Source organism: Enhydra lutris, unplaced genomic scaffold, assembly GCF_002288905.1.
Source record: "Enhydra lutris kenyoni isolate GAN:26980312 unplaced genomic scaffold, ASM228890v2 scaffoldscaffold44, whole genome shotgun sequence".
Lineage (NCBI taxonomy): Eukaryota > Metazoa > Chordata > Mammalia > Carnivora > Mustelidae > Enhydra > Enhydra lutris.
The window spans coordinates 10,328,211-10,345,520 of NW_019154128.1; the positions used below are offsets into that span (position 1 = coordinate 10,328,211).

At 49.3% G+C, this 17,310-nt stretch overlaps 2 protein-coding genes across 10 annotated transcripts in view; one reads left to right on the forward strand and one right to left on the reverse strand.

Moving 5' to 3' along the window:
• LOC111155861 (tetratricopeptide repeat domain 7A) overlaps positions 1-12,679 on the reverse strand; it is a 115,358-nt gene extending 102,679 nt beyond the window's left edge. For both annotated transcript variants that reach the window (XM_022516283.1, XM_022516282.1), the window contains exons 1-2: positions 12,406-12,679; positions 4,032-4,195 (exon numbers count right to left, since the gene is read on the reverse strand). In XM_022516283.1, the coding sequence (XP_022371991.1) occupies positions 4,032-4,195; positions 12,406-12,589 (348 nt within the window). In that variant the 5' untranslated portion in view covers positions 12,590-12,679. The remainder of the gene's footprint in view (positions 1-4,031; positions 4,196-12,405) is intronic.
• LOC111155862 (multiple coagulation factor deficiency 2) overlaps positions 12,515-17,310 on the forward strand; it is a 38,454-nt gene continuing 33,658 nt past the window's right edge. For 2 of the 8 annotated variants that reach the window (XR_002641158.1, XM_022516285.1), the window contains exons 1-3: positions 13,156-13,564; positions 14,591-14,659; positions 16,043-17,005. The gene's annotated coding sequence lies outside the window, so the exon portion shown is untranslated. Of the gene's footprint in view, positions 12,560-13,155; positions 13,565-14,590; positions 14,660-16,042; positions 17,006-17,310 lie in introns of those variants that run through there. The other 6 variants (XM_022516290.1, XM_022516289.1, XM_022516288.1 and 3 more) reach the window with 6 other exon arrangements.

The following is a 17,310-nucleotide window of genomic DNA, read 5'->3' on the forward strand; positions in this document are numbered from 1 at the left end:
TTTCTTTTTTTTTTTTCCTTCTTCTTTTTTCTTTTCTTTTCTTTTTTTTTTTTTAAAGCCTAGAAGCCTCCCTGAGTACCAGGGGACTCCTTTTGCTGCTGAACTCCTATAATGCCTCTGCCAAGTGGACCCTGTCAGCCCCTGTAGGCCTGACCTGCTTTGACTATGGGTTAACTTCCAAGGCTGAATTTTTCAAGCACATTTGCTAGTCTCCCCAAATAGGCCACCTACTCCCTCCACCAAGGGCCACAAATTATGCACTCCCAGAATCTTATGGCCCACGGTCTCCCCTTGCTGGGCAAAGATTCTGCTGTTCCCCATACTGGTTCAAGCCACAGGCCCATTTTCTCACTGCTCGGGCTTGTCTTCACCATGGGTGAGGGCGAGACAGTGACGCCCACCCCTCACCTCCCAGCACAGCAATGCCAAAAGCAGCAGAGTAACCCAAGTCCAGAAAAGGGCTTTGAACTTTTCTTTAGGAAGGAGTTAGATAAATACAGGCGCAAGTCATTATCATTATCCTGCTCCACTGTAAATGTGGAGAAGGGCAGCTGAGCTCAGAAGGACACACTTCAGGGTGTGATGACAGGGTGTAGCTCCTAGTGGTTCCTGCTGGACCAATGGCAGCTCCCAACAGAGCTTCCACCAAGCTGGGGGAAAATTAAGGACCAAGTGAGTGCTTCAGATGCGAAATTTATACTACTTTAAGAGCTTCCCTTTACCTTGAAAGCATATCCGTCTTGCTTTTTGGTGTCAAGATGTTTTCACTTTTATGGAGTGATGATACAAGATGGTGGTTTTCTTGTTGTTGGGTTGGTTTTTCTGTTTATTTTGTTTTCGTTTTTATTTGTTTTTTTGTTTTGTTTTAATGTCCTTACTGGACAGAACGGGCCTAGTGTTGGCTGAGTGACGAACCTTTCCTGGGTCTCAGTTTCTTCCCTTGGAAAAGGGGGATAACAGTAACTCCCACAGCAGGTTACGGAGAGGACCAATGAGATGGCACAGTGCCTGGTGCTGTGGTAGGGGGAGGGAACAGCCAAAGTTACAGCCAAAGTTAGAACGGAGCTAGACAGGATCTCAGAGATCGCAGGCAGGAGGTTCCAAACTGCCCTGATGGGCCTCAGGACCCACCCTGCCCACCTCTCCCCCCACCTCATCAGAGCTACTCGGGATGCTCAGCACTCCAGCTGGGGCTTCATCTGCTGCTAGGAGAGACCGTCCCCCAGCCACACCCTGGCCTTCGGGGTAAGGCAGAGAATCCCACAAAGGACTTTTGATATTTGATTGTGCCTAATCAACAACAAGTTTTTGGCTTTGGCCTGAATAACCGTGACTATCTGAGTGCTGCTGGTGCCTGTGTATGTCTTTCATGAAGAAAGCATAGTAAAATCTGTTCTTTAGAAGCGTGATTGGGCATACAGATGGTTTTCCTGATAACATATGTGGACCCTATCCGGCCAACACAAAGAATGAAGTGTTGCCCTGGGGAGAGCTCCAAGTGAAAGTCTGGTCAAAAATGGAGCCTATGGCTCTAGTAAGAAAAGAAAGCCTGATGTGTGGATGTGTGTATATGTGTGTCCGTTAATGCACAGAGAAAGGTGTGTGGGGCATACACCAAATGGTGACCAGCACTAAACTCCGGGGATGGGGGTGGCCTTGAGGCTGGCAAAGAAGAACTTTTATTTATTATTCAAAATTAATGACTTGTTAACAATAAGCCCTAGTTGTTTTACTGTAAAAACAATTTTTAGGGATCCCTGGGTGGCTCGGTTAACCGCTGCCTTCAGCTCACGTCATGATCCCAGGGTCCTGGGATCGAGTCCCCACATCAGGCTCCTTGTTCAGCGGGGAGCCTGCTTTTCTCTCTCTGCCTCTGCCTGCCACTCTGCCTGCTTTTACTCGCTCTCTCTCTCACACAAATAAATAAATAAAATCTTAAAAAAAATTTTTTAAATAGTTAATGGAGTCTGGAAAAGGAACAAAATTAAAAGGGGTTTTGGAGGGAGGAAGCTTGGGATCCATTAATCCAGTTCAGCCCTTTTGACTGGCAGATGAGGAACTGGAGGGCCCAAGAGGTCAAGGGAGGTTCTCCAGGTCAAAGAGCTAGTTTGTTTAATGCAATACAAAACCTCCCACGCCTACAGTCATCCCTGCTGAGGAGTCTGAAGGCAATATCCTTAAACTCCCCATATACTTCCACCACAGAAAAAGCCCCACACTTCTTGGCCTGGTATTTCAGTCCCCCCTCCCTGGCCCCAAAGTACCTCCATAACCTAATTTCTCACTGTTCCTTTTGATCCCGCTGATTGATGTACTTTAATGAAAATCTTATAAGAGGAACCATTAAATGATATACTGCTTCCTTCTTGGAATGCCCTAACCTACCTCTATATGTCAGAACCCTCCCCAGACCTTCAAGGTCCAGCCACCGTCCCCCCACCAACCACAAGAGTCCAATTCTAGTCCTACCATCACCCTGGGTTGACTCCCCACCTCACCCTAAGCAGTAGCCCCCTCGAACTTGCCCCTCACATACACTACTCCTGTGGCATGTGTCACAGTCCACCAAGGACAATCTGCCAAGAGGACTTATTTTCCAGTAAACCTGCAACCTGCCTGAGGGCAGGCTCCACACTGGATTCATCTTTAGCACCCTCAGAGTACAATGCCTTGTGCCCTCAGTTACCATAAATGCCTTTTTAAAAAAAGATTTTATTTATTTACTTGTCAAAGAGACAGAAAGAGAGAGCATGAGCACAAGCAGGAGGAGCAGCCCACAAAGGGAGAAGCAGATTCTCCACGGAGCAAGGAGCCAGATACAGGACTCGATCCCAGGACCCTGGGATCATGACCTGAACTGAAGGCAGATGCCTAAGTGACTGAGCCACCTGGGTGTCCCACCATAAATGTTTAAGTCAATTAATCTATTACTCTGGAACATCTCTTGAAAAATCATGTCCTGTCTGGGTCTCTAATGATGTACCCATACCTCTATTACAGCTCAGGATACACTGTAATCCAGACCAGTTTCAGACTTTAATGTACACAGGAAATTGCCAGGAGAGCTTGTTAACACAAGGATTCTGACCCAGATTTTGCATTCCCTGGATGATACCCATACCACAGGTGGTTGGACCGTGCTTGAAGCAGCAAAGGTCTGGAGAGAGCTGATGATACTTCCCTTGGTGCCTTTTATATAGTAGGTGCTCAATAAATGCACATAGAATTAAACGGGCTTGCCCTGTTACTGAGCTCTTCTGTCACTAGCCAGCTTCACATGTTTGCCTGTTTCCAACCAAATCATGCGCTCACTGAGGTCTTATTTCCCTGGAACCGCCAAAGAGCCCAAAGGACCAGGCACATACTAGCTCAACCAAGCACTGTATAACAGAACTGTAACATAAACCACATGTATAATTTAAGTTTTCCTAGTAAAATTTTCTAATCACATTAAAAAAGGCAAAAATAGGGTGCCTGGGTGGCTTAGTCAAGCAACTGCCTTTGGCTCAGGTCATGATCCTGGGGCCCTGGGATCAAGCCCCAAGTCAGGCTCTCTGCTCAGCGGACAGCCTGCTTGTCCCCCTTGTGCTCGCTCGCTCTCTTACTCTCTCTCAAACAAATAAATAAAATCTTTAAAAATATAGTTAAAAGAAATATTTCTAAAAAATCCAAAAAAAGGCAAAACTAAGTGAAATTAATATTAATAGGACATATTATTTAATCTAGTCTATCCAAAATATTGTCATCTGAACACGTAATCAGTATAAAGAATGAATCACCTTGAACACTCCTCATTTTGTGCTACATGGTTAGATTCCAGCATGTGTTTTCCACTTACAGCACATCTCAGGTTGGACTGGCCCCATTGCAAGTGCTGGAGAACCACACGCCGCTGGCGGCCACTGTGCTGAACAGTGCGGAGCCAACCCTTTAGGGGGCCTTGCTGCTCAGATGACCAAATGAGCCAGGGACCCTGCACACCAGCAGGTGGGAGGCAAGACAGAGAGGAGAGGAGGGGTCTTGCCACTTACAGACAGCCTCCCGTGGTTAAGAATATTACTCAGGTGGTTTCTGGCTTCATTCATCTTCGGCTCATTCTTCTCAGGCAAAGGGATGGAGTCTTTTATCTTGGCATGGTTCTCCTTCAAACACTGCTCCAGGAGGGCCTCGGCCAGGAGCAACTTCCCAAGGTCATCTGAAAAACAGGGCAGGGATCCCCTGAACACGGTAGATCCCCTGACACTAGCCCATGTCCCTGTAGCCACCCAGCCACCCCACCCCAGCACAGGAGCAGCCTGAATCTGAGAAAAGAAATAAAGACCCAGTTTTCATAAAGTTAAACAGCCTTGAGAGTCAAAACACAGGCATTCTATCATACTCACAGCACAAACTGCCTCTTTGGGTTTATTTTCTATAGTTTAGTGGCTGGGGAGGCAAAGCTCCTAAGACCTGGGACAAATTCCCAGAATTTCAGAATTTAAAATGAGGGACAAAGTCACACCCATGCCCCATTGTGGGTAGCAAGTTCTTACTCCAAGAAGGAATCCCCCGCAAAAAACAGCCCAAGAGGAAAAATATCGGAGGCAACTTAATGCATTTTCATGAGCTCCCAATTTCCGTATAACCAGAGTTGGTTTTCTGTAGTTTTATGGTATTTTACCATAACCAGGGATAACCTAGCAATGAAAGCAAAGAGTTAAGGTGGGAAGCAGATGCACTGGTGGAGCAGGGCAAATCATGGACATGTCCAGTCCTGGCACTCTCTGGAATTCTCTCCGTATGTCAGCCTATCTCCAGACCTCACTGCCCGGCAGGGGAATTTGTACTGTTTGGTTCTATCTGCCATCTCCCCACACAGCACTGAAACCTCCAGGCTTGTGACCACCACATGCCTGCTACCCACAGCAGTAGCGACCCCGGGAATGGGTGGGATCCCCAGGGCTCTGAGATCACATATGGTTTCACGACCACCTTTTGGTGGCTGTGCTCAGTGTGACTGGTTCGTTGCCCCTTCCCTGCAACCAGGGTGAGGACCAGGCCCTCCACCCCACAGAAGTTCCCAGCATACAGCTGCCAAGGGAACTGGACCCTCTCCACGGCTGGGTGAGGAAGCCAAGAGGCTCGGGGAGTCACGGGCCAACCCAAAATGCCTCCAGGAAGGTCTGCTTGGTCCCCAGGTTTCCCAGAGCCCTTTCTACTTGCCAGGATGGCATTCTTAGACCCATCCAGGAATGCCACTCCTTACTCTCAGGACCCCTGCAGTTTGCTCACAGCTCAAACCCACGGACTCCAAATTGCAGGCCTCTGAAGAGTCTCTCCCCGGAGAGGAAATTCCCCACAGAGAACAGCCTGAAAGCCCAGATCCCAGAGAACGGTCCCTGGAGGTTTTCCCTCTGAGGATGCCACAGTCTATTAGTGATCTTTTGCTGTCCGTCCCGTGATTTCGAAAATTAACATTTGGAGGAACTGCCCAAAAAAGTTCTTGTCCAAGCTATCCTCTGTCCCCAGTGGTGCAGAAGTGGGTGGGACCTCTCGAAAGACCCTGATGATGTGCATCAAAACTACGTGCACCCCATCGACTCCACAATCCCACTGCTACAGAGGGAGGTCTTGGCATGTATGTACAATGACTGATGGAGAAAGTCACTCAGCGTTATTTATAATAGTGGAAAATTAGAGACAACTTTTATGTCCATCGACAGGAGGCTGATTAAATAAAGCATAGCACTTCCATAAAAAGGGACACTGCACTGCCACGGAAAGGAATGAGAAGGTCTGTCTGCGCTGTTGGAGAATGAACTCCAAGACAAATCAGTAAGAAAGCAGAGGGCACACAGCAGACACAAACGTGTGTTTATGTATAAACACGTGACGGGACACACACATATCCCGATGGCCTTCCTGGCTTACGGGGAAGGTGGCAGAGACGGAAAGAGGCTTTTCACTCTTTACTTTTTGGTCCCTTTGGAAGGTTGACCCATGGGACTATATTATCGAGGCAAAAATAAAATTTGAGGGGCACCTGGGTGGCTCAGTGGATTAAAGCCCCTGCCTTCGGCTCAGGTCATGATCCCAGGGTCCTGGGATCAAGCCCCACATCAGGCTCTCCACTCAGTGGGGAGCCTGCTTCCCCCTCTCTCTGCCTGCCTCTCTGCCTACCTGTGATCTCTCTATCTCTGTCATATAAATAAATAAAATCTTTAAAAAAATAAAAAAAATTAAAAAAATAAAATCTAAGTCAAATCAAGAATGAAAGACGATCTTTTCCCTTTCCAAATCTCAGCTAGGAGGAGGGCTGGGCTGCTGAGCGGTGGGGGCCTGAGCAGCATTCCCGAGCTGTGGGCCACCGGGCCTGGGGCTCTCCCTCTCCAACCTGGTTTGCACCTGTTCAACCTGAGGAGTGTTAGGAACCTGCTCCTTCTGAGGAAACTGAGTTTCTCCCACCATAGTCCTGCTGGGCTGGTTTCTCGCTCACCTGCTGCTCCCCACCAGGTCCTGCCTCTAGCACCCAATGGCCGGAGCTGGCTCTGCTGTTCCTTTCAAGCCCAGAGAAACCAGCTTCCTCCCCAGCAACCCTGAATCTGGAAATACTCCCCAGGGCACACACCTCTCCTCAAAAGAAGGGGTGTGTCCTCTGAACCTGTGCTGCTCCAAGTGTGGTGGGTGGACTGGGGTGGTCTGTGTCTGTCACCCAGTTGATTATAATGTGACAAAACAATTTTGAATCTGTTGACTTGAATAATAAAAAAATGAGAGGCAGCTAAAAAAACAAAAAAACAAAAAAGACATGAAAGTAAGCACTGCCCTGACCATAGAGTCCCTTTCACTGCAAAAGGTGGGGGAGGGTGTTTGCTGAGGGCCTATTGAGTGCCGACTACTTTATTGTATAGTATCCTTTAATCTGCACGGCCCTAAAAGGTGGATATTACTACCATTTTATAGACGATAATAAAGATACGTAATACTGCTATGGTCCCAGCCCACAACAACTTCATACCACATTTGGTGACCTAACCACAGGCTGTCTGCCCTGCAGCCCATGCAGACCAGAGCTCCTGGTGGTTTAGAAATAAAGAAGTCTAAGGGCTGTGAACAGTCCGTTCAAAGGTAATAGTAATTCCAAGTAATAGGACTTCCAAATAGGAATTCCAGTAGCAATTCCAAAGGCAGGGATAAGAATTGTTCTTACTGTCACATACCTGTGAGTTTCAGACCGTTCTGTAAACTAACACTTCCCCGCCTTCTCCTGCCTCTTGTGCACCACTCCCTGCCCCGCCCCCACCCCTGCCCTTCACCCCCCACACAGAGTCTGTGTTTGGTTTAGCAGACATTCAGCAGGTGTTGGGAACTGAACTGACTTTCTTTTCTTCTTTGCCCACATCATTTCTCTCTCTACTCTACCATCCTTCCCCTTCCTCTGACCATCCCACCATTCCCAACTGGTCAGTCTATGAGACTGAAGACTATTTTAGAATTAAAAGTTCTAGATTTCCAGTTGTTCAATAAGAATCCAGGTGGTTTTGAGGTTTTCCCATTCTTCCTTCTCTGAAGGTAAAATATGGCTCTTTATCATCTTGTCTGAAACCTGCTCCTTACCCAGATTTGGGTAAAGTGTTCCAGCTTCTCCCCTTCCTGACAGTGAAACAGATTCTGGAAGCCTGAGTAGGGATTCGTGCAGCCCAGTCCAGCCCCCTACCCTGGGCAGAGGCCCCGAGGAGGCCCCCACTGAGGCCCCTGAGGCTCCCCACCCACCTGGTTTTGAAGGCTTCTAGCAGCTACCTTCCCATCTGCTCTCAGGGTGCTAAGTCCCAGGGACCCACTTCATAGATACCTGCCCCTTCCCCAGAAACCACATTTGCAGGGCGGTGCCCCATCTCCCTAGCCTGCCGATCTGCAGTCAGAAACCTGGGTCCAGCCAGGTACGCCCTTCCCCACGAAGTCAAACGGGGACACAGTGGTCTCTGCAGCTGCTTACCACACAAGACCACAGAGGGCTGGGAACTTGTAACCACAGCGAGAGGAGGAAGAGGCCAAAACTAGTGAGAGGCCACCTGCCTCAAACACACCCCCTCTAACGCCAACTGAAGAAACGTTCAGAACAATCTCCAGTTCAGGTTTAAAAAAAAAAAGTCATTTAGTTAAAAAAGAAAAAAAAAGATGGGGGGTGACTACAGATTAAGAGACTCTTCGATGGGTGGCTATATAGATAGAGGGGAGACAAGTGATCAAGTACAGCTTAATTTTGCCGAATGTTTGAGATTTTCATAAAAAAAAAATACTGTGGGAGAAAAGAGGCACCCAAACTACTAAGCAAATGCAATATGTAGGATCCGAACTGTAAAATTAAATCATTAGATTTTAACAGTGGGGGTGAGGGGGTGGGGGGTGATAATAGTATGGTGGTGTTGTTTTTTCAAAAGAGCTCTTATTTGGCCAAAAAAGAAAGGATTATACAATTGATTACATAAAATAGAAGACTGCAAAAAGGAAAGAAATTTCAACCCACTATCTAAACCATCATCTTATCTCACACCAAATCATCTTGTCTATGACATTCTGACTTACTGAAATCCTCCTTTCTCTTTAGAATTCTTTAGTGTAACAGACCTCTGATCTTAATTAAGGAAAACCACTTTTGGGGCACCTGGGTGGCTCAGACGGTTAAGTGTCCGCCTTCAGCTCAGGTCATGATCCCAGAGTCCTGGGATCGAGTCCCGCATGGGGCTCCCCACTCAGCAGGGAGCCTGCTTCTCCCTCTCCCTCTATTGCTCCCCCTGCTTGTGCTCTTTCACTCTCTCTCTCAAATAAATAAGTAAAATCTTAAAAAAACAAAAACAAAAACCAATTTTTTTTTTTTTTTAGGATCCTACACTGGTTCCCAAGGGTCACCCCTTCTTTAGGTATGTGCTTACACTCCACTGTAAATAAATCTCTTTGCAACTGAAAGGGTTCTTATTAATAAGTACCTACTACAGTATTCAGTGTGGGGAAAAAAATAGGTTGGGGTGTAGCTCAAACAAGATCATTCTTGAGTTCATAATCACTGACGCTGGTTAATGGATACATGGGATTCATTGTTCTGCTTTTCTGAGGTTTTGGAAATTTTTCATAATATTCATTTCTTTTTCTTTAACTACCTGGATGGGTTCTTTGTTTTTACATGAACCAACTCCATCACAGCCAGCCACACTCTGGGGTTCCCCTGCTCCATCCTGACCGAATCTAAGCCGGATGTGTTTGAGAGCAAATGTGCAAACAGGGGCACTTCCCCGCTGGGCAGGTGGTGGGAGCAGCCTCCCCAGAGAAGAGGGGGCAGGGGCCCCTCAACCTGAGCATCTCCTGACTCTTCACTCCCACCAGACCCCACAGAGGACACTCCCCCAGGGAGTCTTCCCCTCTGGCCCCCTGAACTGAAAAACATGGCCTGGGAGTGGTTTTTAGCTTCTGTAGGAAACCCTGCAGATACAAGCTGGGCTCAGGGCCTCCGTTTGCAAAATGGGGTTCAACTGGGGTTTAGCTCCCCCCCTCAATATGTTCCCTCTCCTCTCCTCAAATATGTAACTGTTGAAGCTTCTGGTCACTGACTCTAAGAGTCTAACAGGCCATGTAGTACAATAAGAATCTCCTTTCTGGGTTGAAGGGGTCAGTGCTACACCGCTCCAAAAAAAACAGGCCCTCAGTTCCTCGAGTGATCAAGGAACCATGAGGAGAGAATCAACATAGCAGACAATCCAAAAAGTGCTCTATGCATAGGTTTAGGAGTCATTTATTTTCCTTCCTTGTGTGTGTGTGTGCCTGTGTGTGCCGAGATAGTGTGTCCAGATTTAACAGTGGGAGAAAAATCATTTGCAGAACCAAACTCAAAAGTTGGCGGGAGAGACTCCACTGCTCCCCTGAGTCTCCCTCCTTGTGCCAGGCAGTCCCCACAGTGAAGCCAAGCCAGGTGCCTCATGCCCCGCCCCCACGTTCACTAGTGGTAGACCTGGTGGCAGGAACGGAGGCTTGTATACAGGCTCTGCCACATACACATTACATGACCTCTTTGGGCCTTGGTGTCCCGACATCTAAAATGGAAACAATAAGTCCTGCTCTCCCTACAAGGTTGTTTACAAGAATTAAAAAAAAAAAAAAATAGGGAAAACATTTTATAACCATACAATACCATTTATAAACTGTATCATATCAGTGTTTCCCAATATTGCTTCATAGAATATGGTCAAGGCAAGTTTGAGAAATGTGCTATTTATACTCTAACCTTGGCTTGTACATCATAGGCAAGTGAACATATTAAAGGCGCTGAAGGAGTGCCTGGGTGGCTCAGTTCGGGTTGTGATCGCAGGGACCTGGGATTAAGCCCCACACTGGGCTCCCTGCTTTGTGGGGAGTCTGCTTCTCCTTCTCCCTCTGCCCCTTCTTCCGCTCATGCTCTCTCTCTCTCACTCATTCTCTCTCAAATAAGTAACTAAAATCTTTGTTAAAAAAAAATAAAGGGGCACCCGGGTGGCTCAATTGTTAAGCGTCTGCCTTCAGCTCAGGTCATGATCCCAGAGTCCTGGGATCAAGCCCCATATCAGGCTCCCTGCTCTGCCCAAAGCCTGCTTCTCCCTCTCCCCCTTCCCCTGATTGTATTCCCTCTCTCACTGTCTCTCTCTCTCAGTCAAATAAATAAATAAATCTTTTTAAAAATAAATAAGTAAATAAAAATAAAGGCTCTGAAAAGTCCTGCAGTTAAAAAAATAAGTCTGTTCAATACTCTTGAATCTATTAGGTCCAGTTTCTTTACTTTTTGGCCTCCCTAAGTTCTTTCTTCTTGGAATACCAATTAACTATGTAATCTCCTTGAGACCTCTAAAAATCAGTTTAGGAAATACAGACCCATATGAAGTTGAGGAGGTCAAGTTCCTGTGCTGGCCCAGCCTGTTTCTCTGTGCGGCCAACCTTACTCAGATTCCCTTAACTCACCCAGGCCCCAGTGCTCTTTGTATGGGTCCATTTCCTTTCCACACTCAGAAGCCCCACACCACTACATCGCTCCTCACTGGCATGCTCAGCCTGATCTCAAAGCCCCAAACTGACTGTCTGTCTGTCTCTGTCACTAGCCCCCTCAGCATCTTTCTATCCTTCTCCTCATTGGGCAAACACACTTTGCCCTTCCCAACCCCAGCCTGAGACCAGCACACATTCTGCTGCTTCCCAAAAATTCCTTTTCCTCTGAGCTCTACCATCTACCACACAATTGCCCTCTGGTGACCTCGCTGCCTCCCCATCTCTTTTGGCAACTCCTCCCACTGGGATTTTGTGCTACACATCATTAAGAGGTTACAGTGCCAGTGGTTAAAAGGATATACTCAGAAGCCTGGATTCGAATCCTGCTTCTACCACTTATTGACTAGATGATCAAGTTATTTAACTTCTCAGAGCCTCTGTCTCCATTATCTGTAAGTGAGGCAAACAAGAGTGCCTTCTTCATGGGGTTGTTGGGAAGAATTAATGAGTTGACTGAAATGCTTAGTAGGACAGTGCCTGGCACACAGTGAGTGCTGGGTAAATGTTAGCTATGACTACTACTACTACTATTATTATTATTCCACAGGCTGGGCAGTCTTTAAACCTCTTCATATCTGCATTCATTGACTCCCTGCCTCCTTCCACAAGGCTCTAAAGTGGTGGTGCACGAAGAGGGCAGGGGGAGGGCGCTCCAGCCTGAGCTGTGGGCACCAGGAACAGGATTTGAGGCTGGAGACTGGGGCGGGGTATTACCCCTGACTGCCACATCGGGGTGCTTTCCGGCCCCAGAGTAAGAGCCCAGCCCAGCCAAACCAGCCCTACTGCCAAAGTCACCGAGTGCCAGGGCTAGAAGGGTCCCGAGCCCGACCGCAGATGAGGAAACTGAGGCTTAGCCGGCCTCTTCCCCACTGCACCACCCCACCCTGGCGCTCTCGCCAACGCAGCCCTGTCTGCTGTGGACAGAGCACTGTTGTCAACTGGACTCGGAGGTTGGGGCAGGAGGTGAGGCCAAGAAGAGAGACAGATAGCCTTCACCTTAAGGAGTTTAGGGACCGGGTGCGGGGTGGAGGGACGGCGTTAGGAGTCCAGCCCTTGCTCTGAGCTGATCCGTGCTGATACCACCATTTCACAGCAGGCGGAGCTGCCCACATGATCCCAAAGGGCAGGGAGCGAGAGCCGTTTCTCTCTCTCCCCCAAAGCGCCCAAACCTGCATGTGGTTTTTCTCCTGGGGCATAAGAACCTTCCTCGTTACTCTGGTTGCTCCTAAAACCAGCACTACAGGAAGGGTAATACCGAAGGAGGCCGTCGCGGCCGGGGAGCAGTCGGGCCCGCTTCCTGGAGGAGGCGGCGCGCTTTGCGCGCGGGGCGCTCGAGAGCTAGCCTCCTCCCTCACTCACCGGTGTCCAGCGAGGTGATCGCGGCGCTCGGGCTGGTTCGCCGGTTGCCTCCGCCGCCGGGCACAACGAGCGTCTGCAGCTGCCGGACCAGCTCGGGCATGCGGTCCCAGTGGCCCTCGGCGCGGCAGCGCTCCAGCTCGCTCTCCACCTTCAGGTGGGAGCCGTGCGCGCCCTTCGCAGCCATCTTCGCGCGGGCGCTGTCATGGGAGGCGCGGCCGAGAAGTGGAGACCCGGCCGGGGGCGGCGTCCCGGCTGGGGCGCACACGCGGGCGGGGACGGCGGGGGCGCGGGAGGCGGCCGGGGCCCAGGCGGCAGCGGGGGCCCTGGCGGCGGTCGGCGGGCGGTGGCAGCAGCAGCAGCACCCAGCGCACCGCCCGGTGCCTCCGGGCTGGGGCTCCGGCTGCGCGGCCCGGACGCGTCCAGGAGCAGCCTCCGCCTCCGCTGCAGCAGCTCCTGGCGCTGCTGCCGCCGCCGCTGCTGCAGCTGCTGCCACAGCCCCCGCCCCGGGCCCGGGCGCCGCCAGCTGCGGACCCGCCCCTGGCCGCTGCTCCACCTCCGAGGGGGCGTGGCGCGGCCTCGGCAAGCCGGGCGCGCCGGCGGCCAGCGCGGCCACAGCAGCCAGGCGCGCGACGAGCGCTCGCGGCCGCCCCGCTGCCAGCGCCAGGCCCCCGCCGCCGCCAACTCCGCGCTCACTTTAATACTGCGCGGGGCCCCGGCGCCCGGGGGCGCCTCGCTCCCCGCCCCCTCCCCATCCCATCGGGGCCCTTGGCCTGGGGACCCCCGCCCCGGCTTTGTGTGGTGGCCTCGTCACCGGCGCTGCCCCCGGCACGTCACAAATCCGGCCGGCCCGTCGCCCCCGCCTGCGAGAGTGAGCCTCCCCGGGAGCTGGCCTTGCTGGGACGCGCTGCCCTGCGCGCCACCTCCGCCCCCCTCCGGGTTCCCGAGGATGCTCCCGCTGGAGACGCGGGCAGAGCGCAACAGGCGGTTCGGAGTTCGTCGACTCTCTGGGTGTCTACACTCTGAGAGACTTTTCATTTTCTTTTTTAACAGCGGAGTTCCTCTTTCCAACCTGATTACCCCGCACGACCTGGCTGGCCTGTCCTCTGCGGATTCCCGTTACCCTGGAGTTCTTAAAGGCGTTAAGCTGTTTTCCAGCTTGGTATTTCTTTCTTAATTCTGCTCTGTGATCAAAACTCGCGGCAGGGCTTAGCCTGGCGCCCGTGGGGTACTAAGAAGTTCGAGGGATTACAGGGTGGCCTGAAGGAGAAGGGACTGGTTAGGAGGGGCCCGCCTCCGGGGCTGCTTGCCGTACAGTGTGAGGATTGAGGCCATGATCCAAGAAATCACAGCGACACCAAAAAGCTCCCCGTATGTAAGTGACAGACATATTGCATAGTGCAGACCGAAGACTCCAAAGTGAAAGTCAGGGCAAGCTTTTAAGTATAGTACAGACTCCTAAGAGTTAGGAGCCCACCTTCCGGCTCAAGGTGGAGAGCTTCGCCACTCTCTGACGCATGACCCCGCGAGTGGGCTTGACCACTTTTGGTGTCAGGAGACTCCAATATTTCGCACTTCAGGACTTCTCTAACTGTGGTAAGGTTTCTGTCCAGCAGAGCCCAGGGTCCTGGCGATTTAGTCATCCCCTCAGCTCTTTGCTATCTGGGATTACCTGTTGAAGGCCAATCTTCTGCTCCCCACCCCAAAGCCCTGTTGGTTGGACACCCTCCAATCCAGGTTCCAAATGCAGCTCCATTCCTTGCTGGGGCACAGCGTTTTCTGACTTAGCTGCTGCTCTGAGCACCTGGAGTCTGTTCTGAAGGCCCAGAGGCCCGAAAATAGACAAAGGAAAACAGGGACAGCCCTGGCAGTTGGGATTTAGGGCCGGTTTACTCCATTTACACAAACACCATGCCTATTTCTGTCACCTCCTCTAACTGGCATCTGGTTAGCCTTTGGCTGCCCTTTCTTGTCACCAGAACCAGCTTTCCGTTGGAGAGAGCTGTGCATGTCCTTTGGATGAGGGTACCCTGAGAATACCCTGCTTCAGGTCTGACATGCCCCAGAGTCAGCCCTGGGGCAGGCAGGGGACAGCAGAGTTGAGGAGGGGAAGGCAGCCCTGATAGAAATAAGCAAACCTCCCCTCCTCCCCTTTTTCTCCCTCTTCCTTTGCCAACCCTGCTCCCAGGTTGCAGGACTCTGGGAAACTAACTGAAGAATTGCTTCTTTTTCCTTTGATTCGTGCACCAAGATTTGTGTGAGTATGGGGCATGGGAGAGAGGAACACAATATCGTGGTTAGATCTTCCAATGAGCTGGTCCTCAACAGTGCAGTCACATTCCTGGTCCCTTTGTAGTTCTTTTCCAGCAGAGATAAGCCCGCAGCCTGCTAGTGACCAGCATTTTTCAGGAGCGTAGAGCCTGTAGGAATGAGAGCAAAGAGCGGCCATGATTGTATTAGTAATATTAGCCAAAATACAAGGCATGTGGAAAGTGTGGTGCTAGTTTTTATTTTTTAATAATCTGAAATCTCTCGGATGAGAGTTTGGGACAAATTCTGATTAAGATTGTCGGGCTTTGTGGGCTGCAAAATGGCTACCAAAATAACTTGCTGATCAGGAGAAGCTGGGTTGATTGCTTAACAGAGTGACTGATAGTCTTAGCACAGCTAAGACTGCCTGACAGTCTTAGCACCTCAGAGAAAGTCTTGGGGTTCACAGGAGGTAAATCGACCTACCAAGAAAGGTGTAACTAATTTTAGGAAGCAATGAAGATGGTAGTGAATGAAGGACCAGCCAAGCTGACAAAAGACTCTACTAGTTCAGATGCTACCCCTCAACAAGGTGGGGAGGCTCTTGCCACTGGATCACAAGAGAAGTGGGTCTCGATTCTAACGAAGTTAAGGGCTTGGAGAGATCTCTCTCGTGTGCTTATAGGTTGAAGGTTTATGACATTTAGGCCCAGAATGGGAGGGTACTGAAGAACTAATCTGAATTCAGAAAATGTCTGTCTATGTTCAGGTTCCCAGGGAAAAGGTATGGTTAGCAAGGACGTGGGTAGGTCAAATTAATGGCGTGCCCGTTTCAGAGAAGTTAGGAATGTTCTGCCTGCAGTGGCCCAAGGAGCCTCATAATTGTCTTAGTTATTGGCCAGACACACTTTGCACAGCTCATTGTCTGGAGTAAGGGATTTTCCTCCATGGGATGTCTTGTCTTATAAACTGAGTAAACTGAGGCATAGTGGTCTCCCAGGTACTATTGTTGATTTTCCCTAGTGAAGACAAGTATTAACTTTTGATTTAAAGAGATACCAAAGAGGGGCACCTGGCTGTCTTGGTGGGTGGAGTGTGAGACTCTTGATCTTGGGGTTTTGAGTTTAAGCCTCATGTTGAGTGTAGAGATTACTTAAAAATAAATTTTTTTTTAAATAAAATGTTTAAAAAGATAAAGAGACAGGATGCCTGGGTGGCTCAGTGGGTTAAGCCTCTTCGGCTCAGGTCATGATCTCAGGGTCTTGGGATCGAGCCCCACATCTGGCTTTCTGCTCGGCAGGAAGCCTGCTTCCCCCTCTCCCTCTGCCTGCCTCTCTGCCTACTTGTGATCTCTCTCTCTCTCTGTCAAATAAATTAAATTAAAAAACAGAGACACCAAAGAAAGTACGACACAGATCTACAACTGTAAAACACATGATCTCTGTAGCCCTTGAAGATAGAATATTGAGTTTGATCCTAGCCCTGGGGTCCTAAATGAATCTATATTCCTGTCCACTGGGTTTTTCAACTGAGAGGATAGGAGTGTCACGAAGACTGGAACAAGGTATGAGACTCCTTTCTCTTTATGGCTTTGGTTATTAATTTTATCCCTTCTTTTCTCACCTTGTTTTAGAGGCTATTATGCAAGTTTGGGTAGAGATTAACCTTGATGGGTTTAGCTCCAGTAGAATATCATAATTTTGACTGATAAAAGAGCTTGAATCTGCTTGATTTACACACAGAAGTACTGATAAATCATTAACTGAATGAGCCAGGATCTTATTACAAATAGGGCCGTCCTCTGGGACCAGACCAGAAGGAAGAAACCATCAGGGAAAATATTTAATATGGCAGTTCCATTCACACAGTAAATCCCTTGCTATTAAGTTAATGAGTATGGTGTTCCTTGGTTAAAGGTTTGAGGCTGATGGTTATGGGGGTGCGGGGGCCTGGGGAAGGTATGGTGAGGATAAATGTGTGACTGGAGTAGTTTGAAGACTGCAAGGAAAAGGTTGTGTAGTAGTGGTCAGGCTTAAGATTGGTATTTTTGTGTCCATATCAGTAAAACATCTGTAAGGTTGTCCTTTAATTTTCAGAGAAATGTTTCCTTGTGAGTTTAAGAGTAGAGAAAATGAACACCTTCATTGATGTCTCCATTCTTCATTTCTTAGTTTTAGAACTCTTTCAAAATATTCAGCAGGGTTTTGGAGGTCTGGCCACGGGGCTCTTTCCCATTCTAGTTTTTGCTTGCATGTTAACGCTCCTCTATTTCTGGTTCAAGTGCATTCACAAAAGGATAAGAGCAACCAGGATCACGTCTGCTCCAGGATCAACTCCTGCGCGCTGTCTATAGGTATTAACCTATCCCTGAGGTCTCCATCACAGTCCCCTTTTTTGGCTTGAACAACTGAATCAGTGCACAGTCTATTTTCCCAGGAAAGACAGAGGATAGCCTCCAAAAGAGCCTGAGAACTCTATAGCTTTTCTAAACCCCTTTGGTTCCCTGTGCACTTGAAGGCCTTTTTAGTCACCACTGGGGATCTTCCCATTCTGATTTTTTCATTGAACTTCTTCCATCTAAGGGTCATACTCACATAGGAGTTACCTGAAATATATGCGGCTGCTCTGGGCTATACGTTCCTCAAATTATTCTAAATT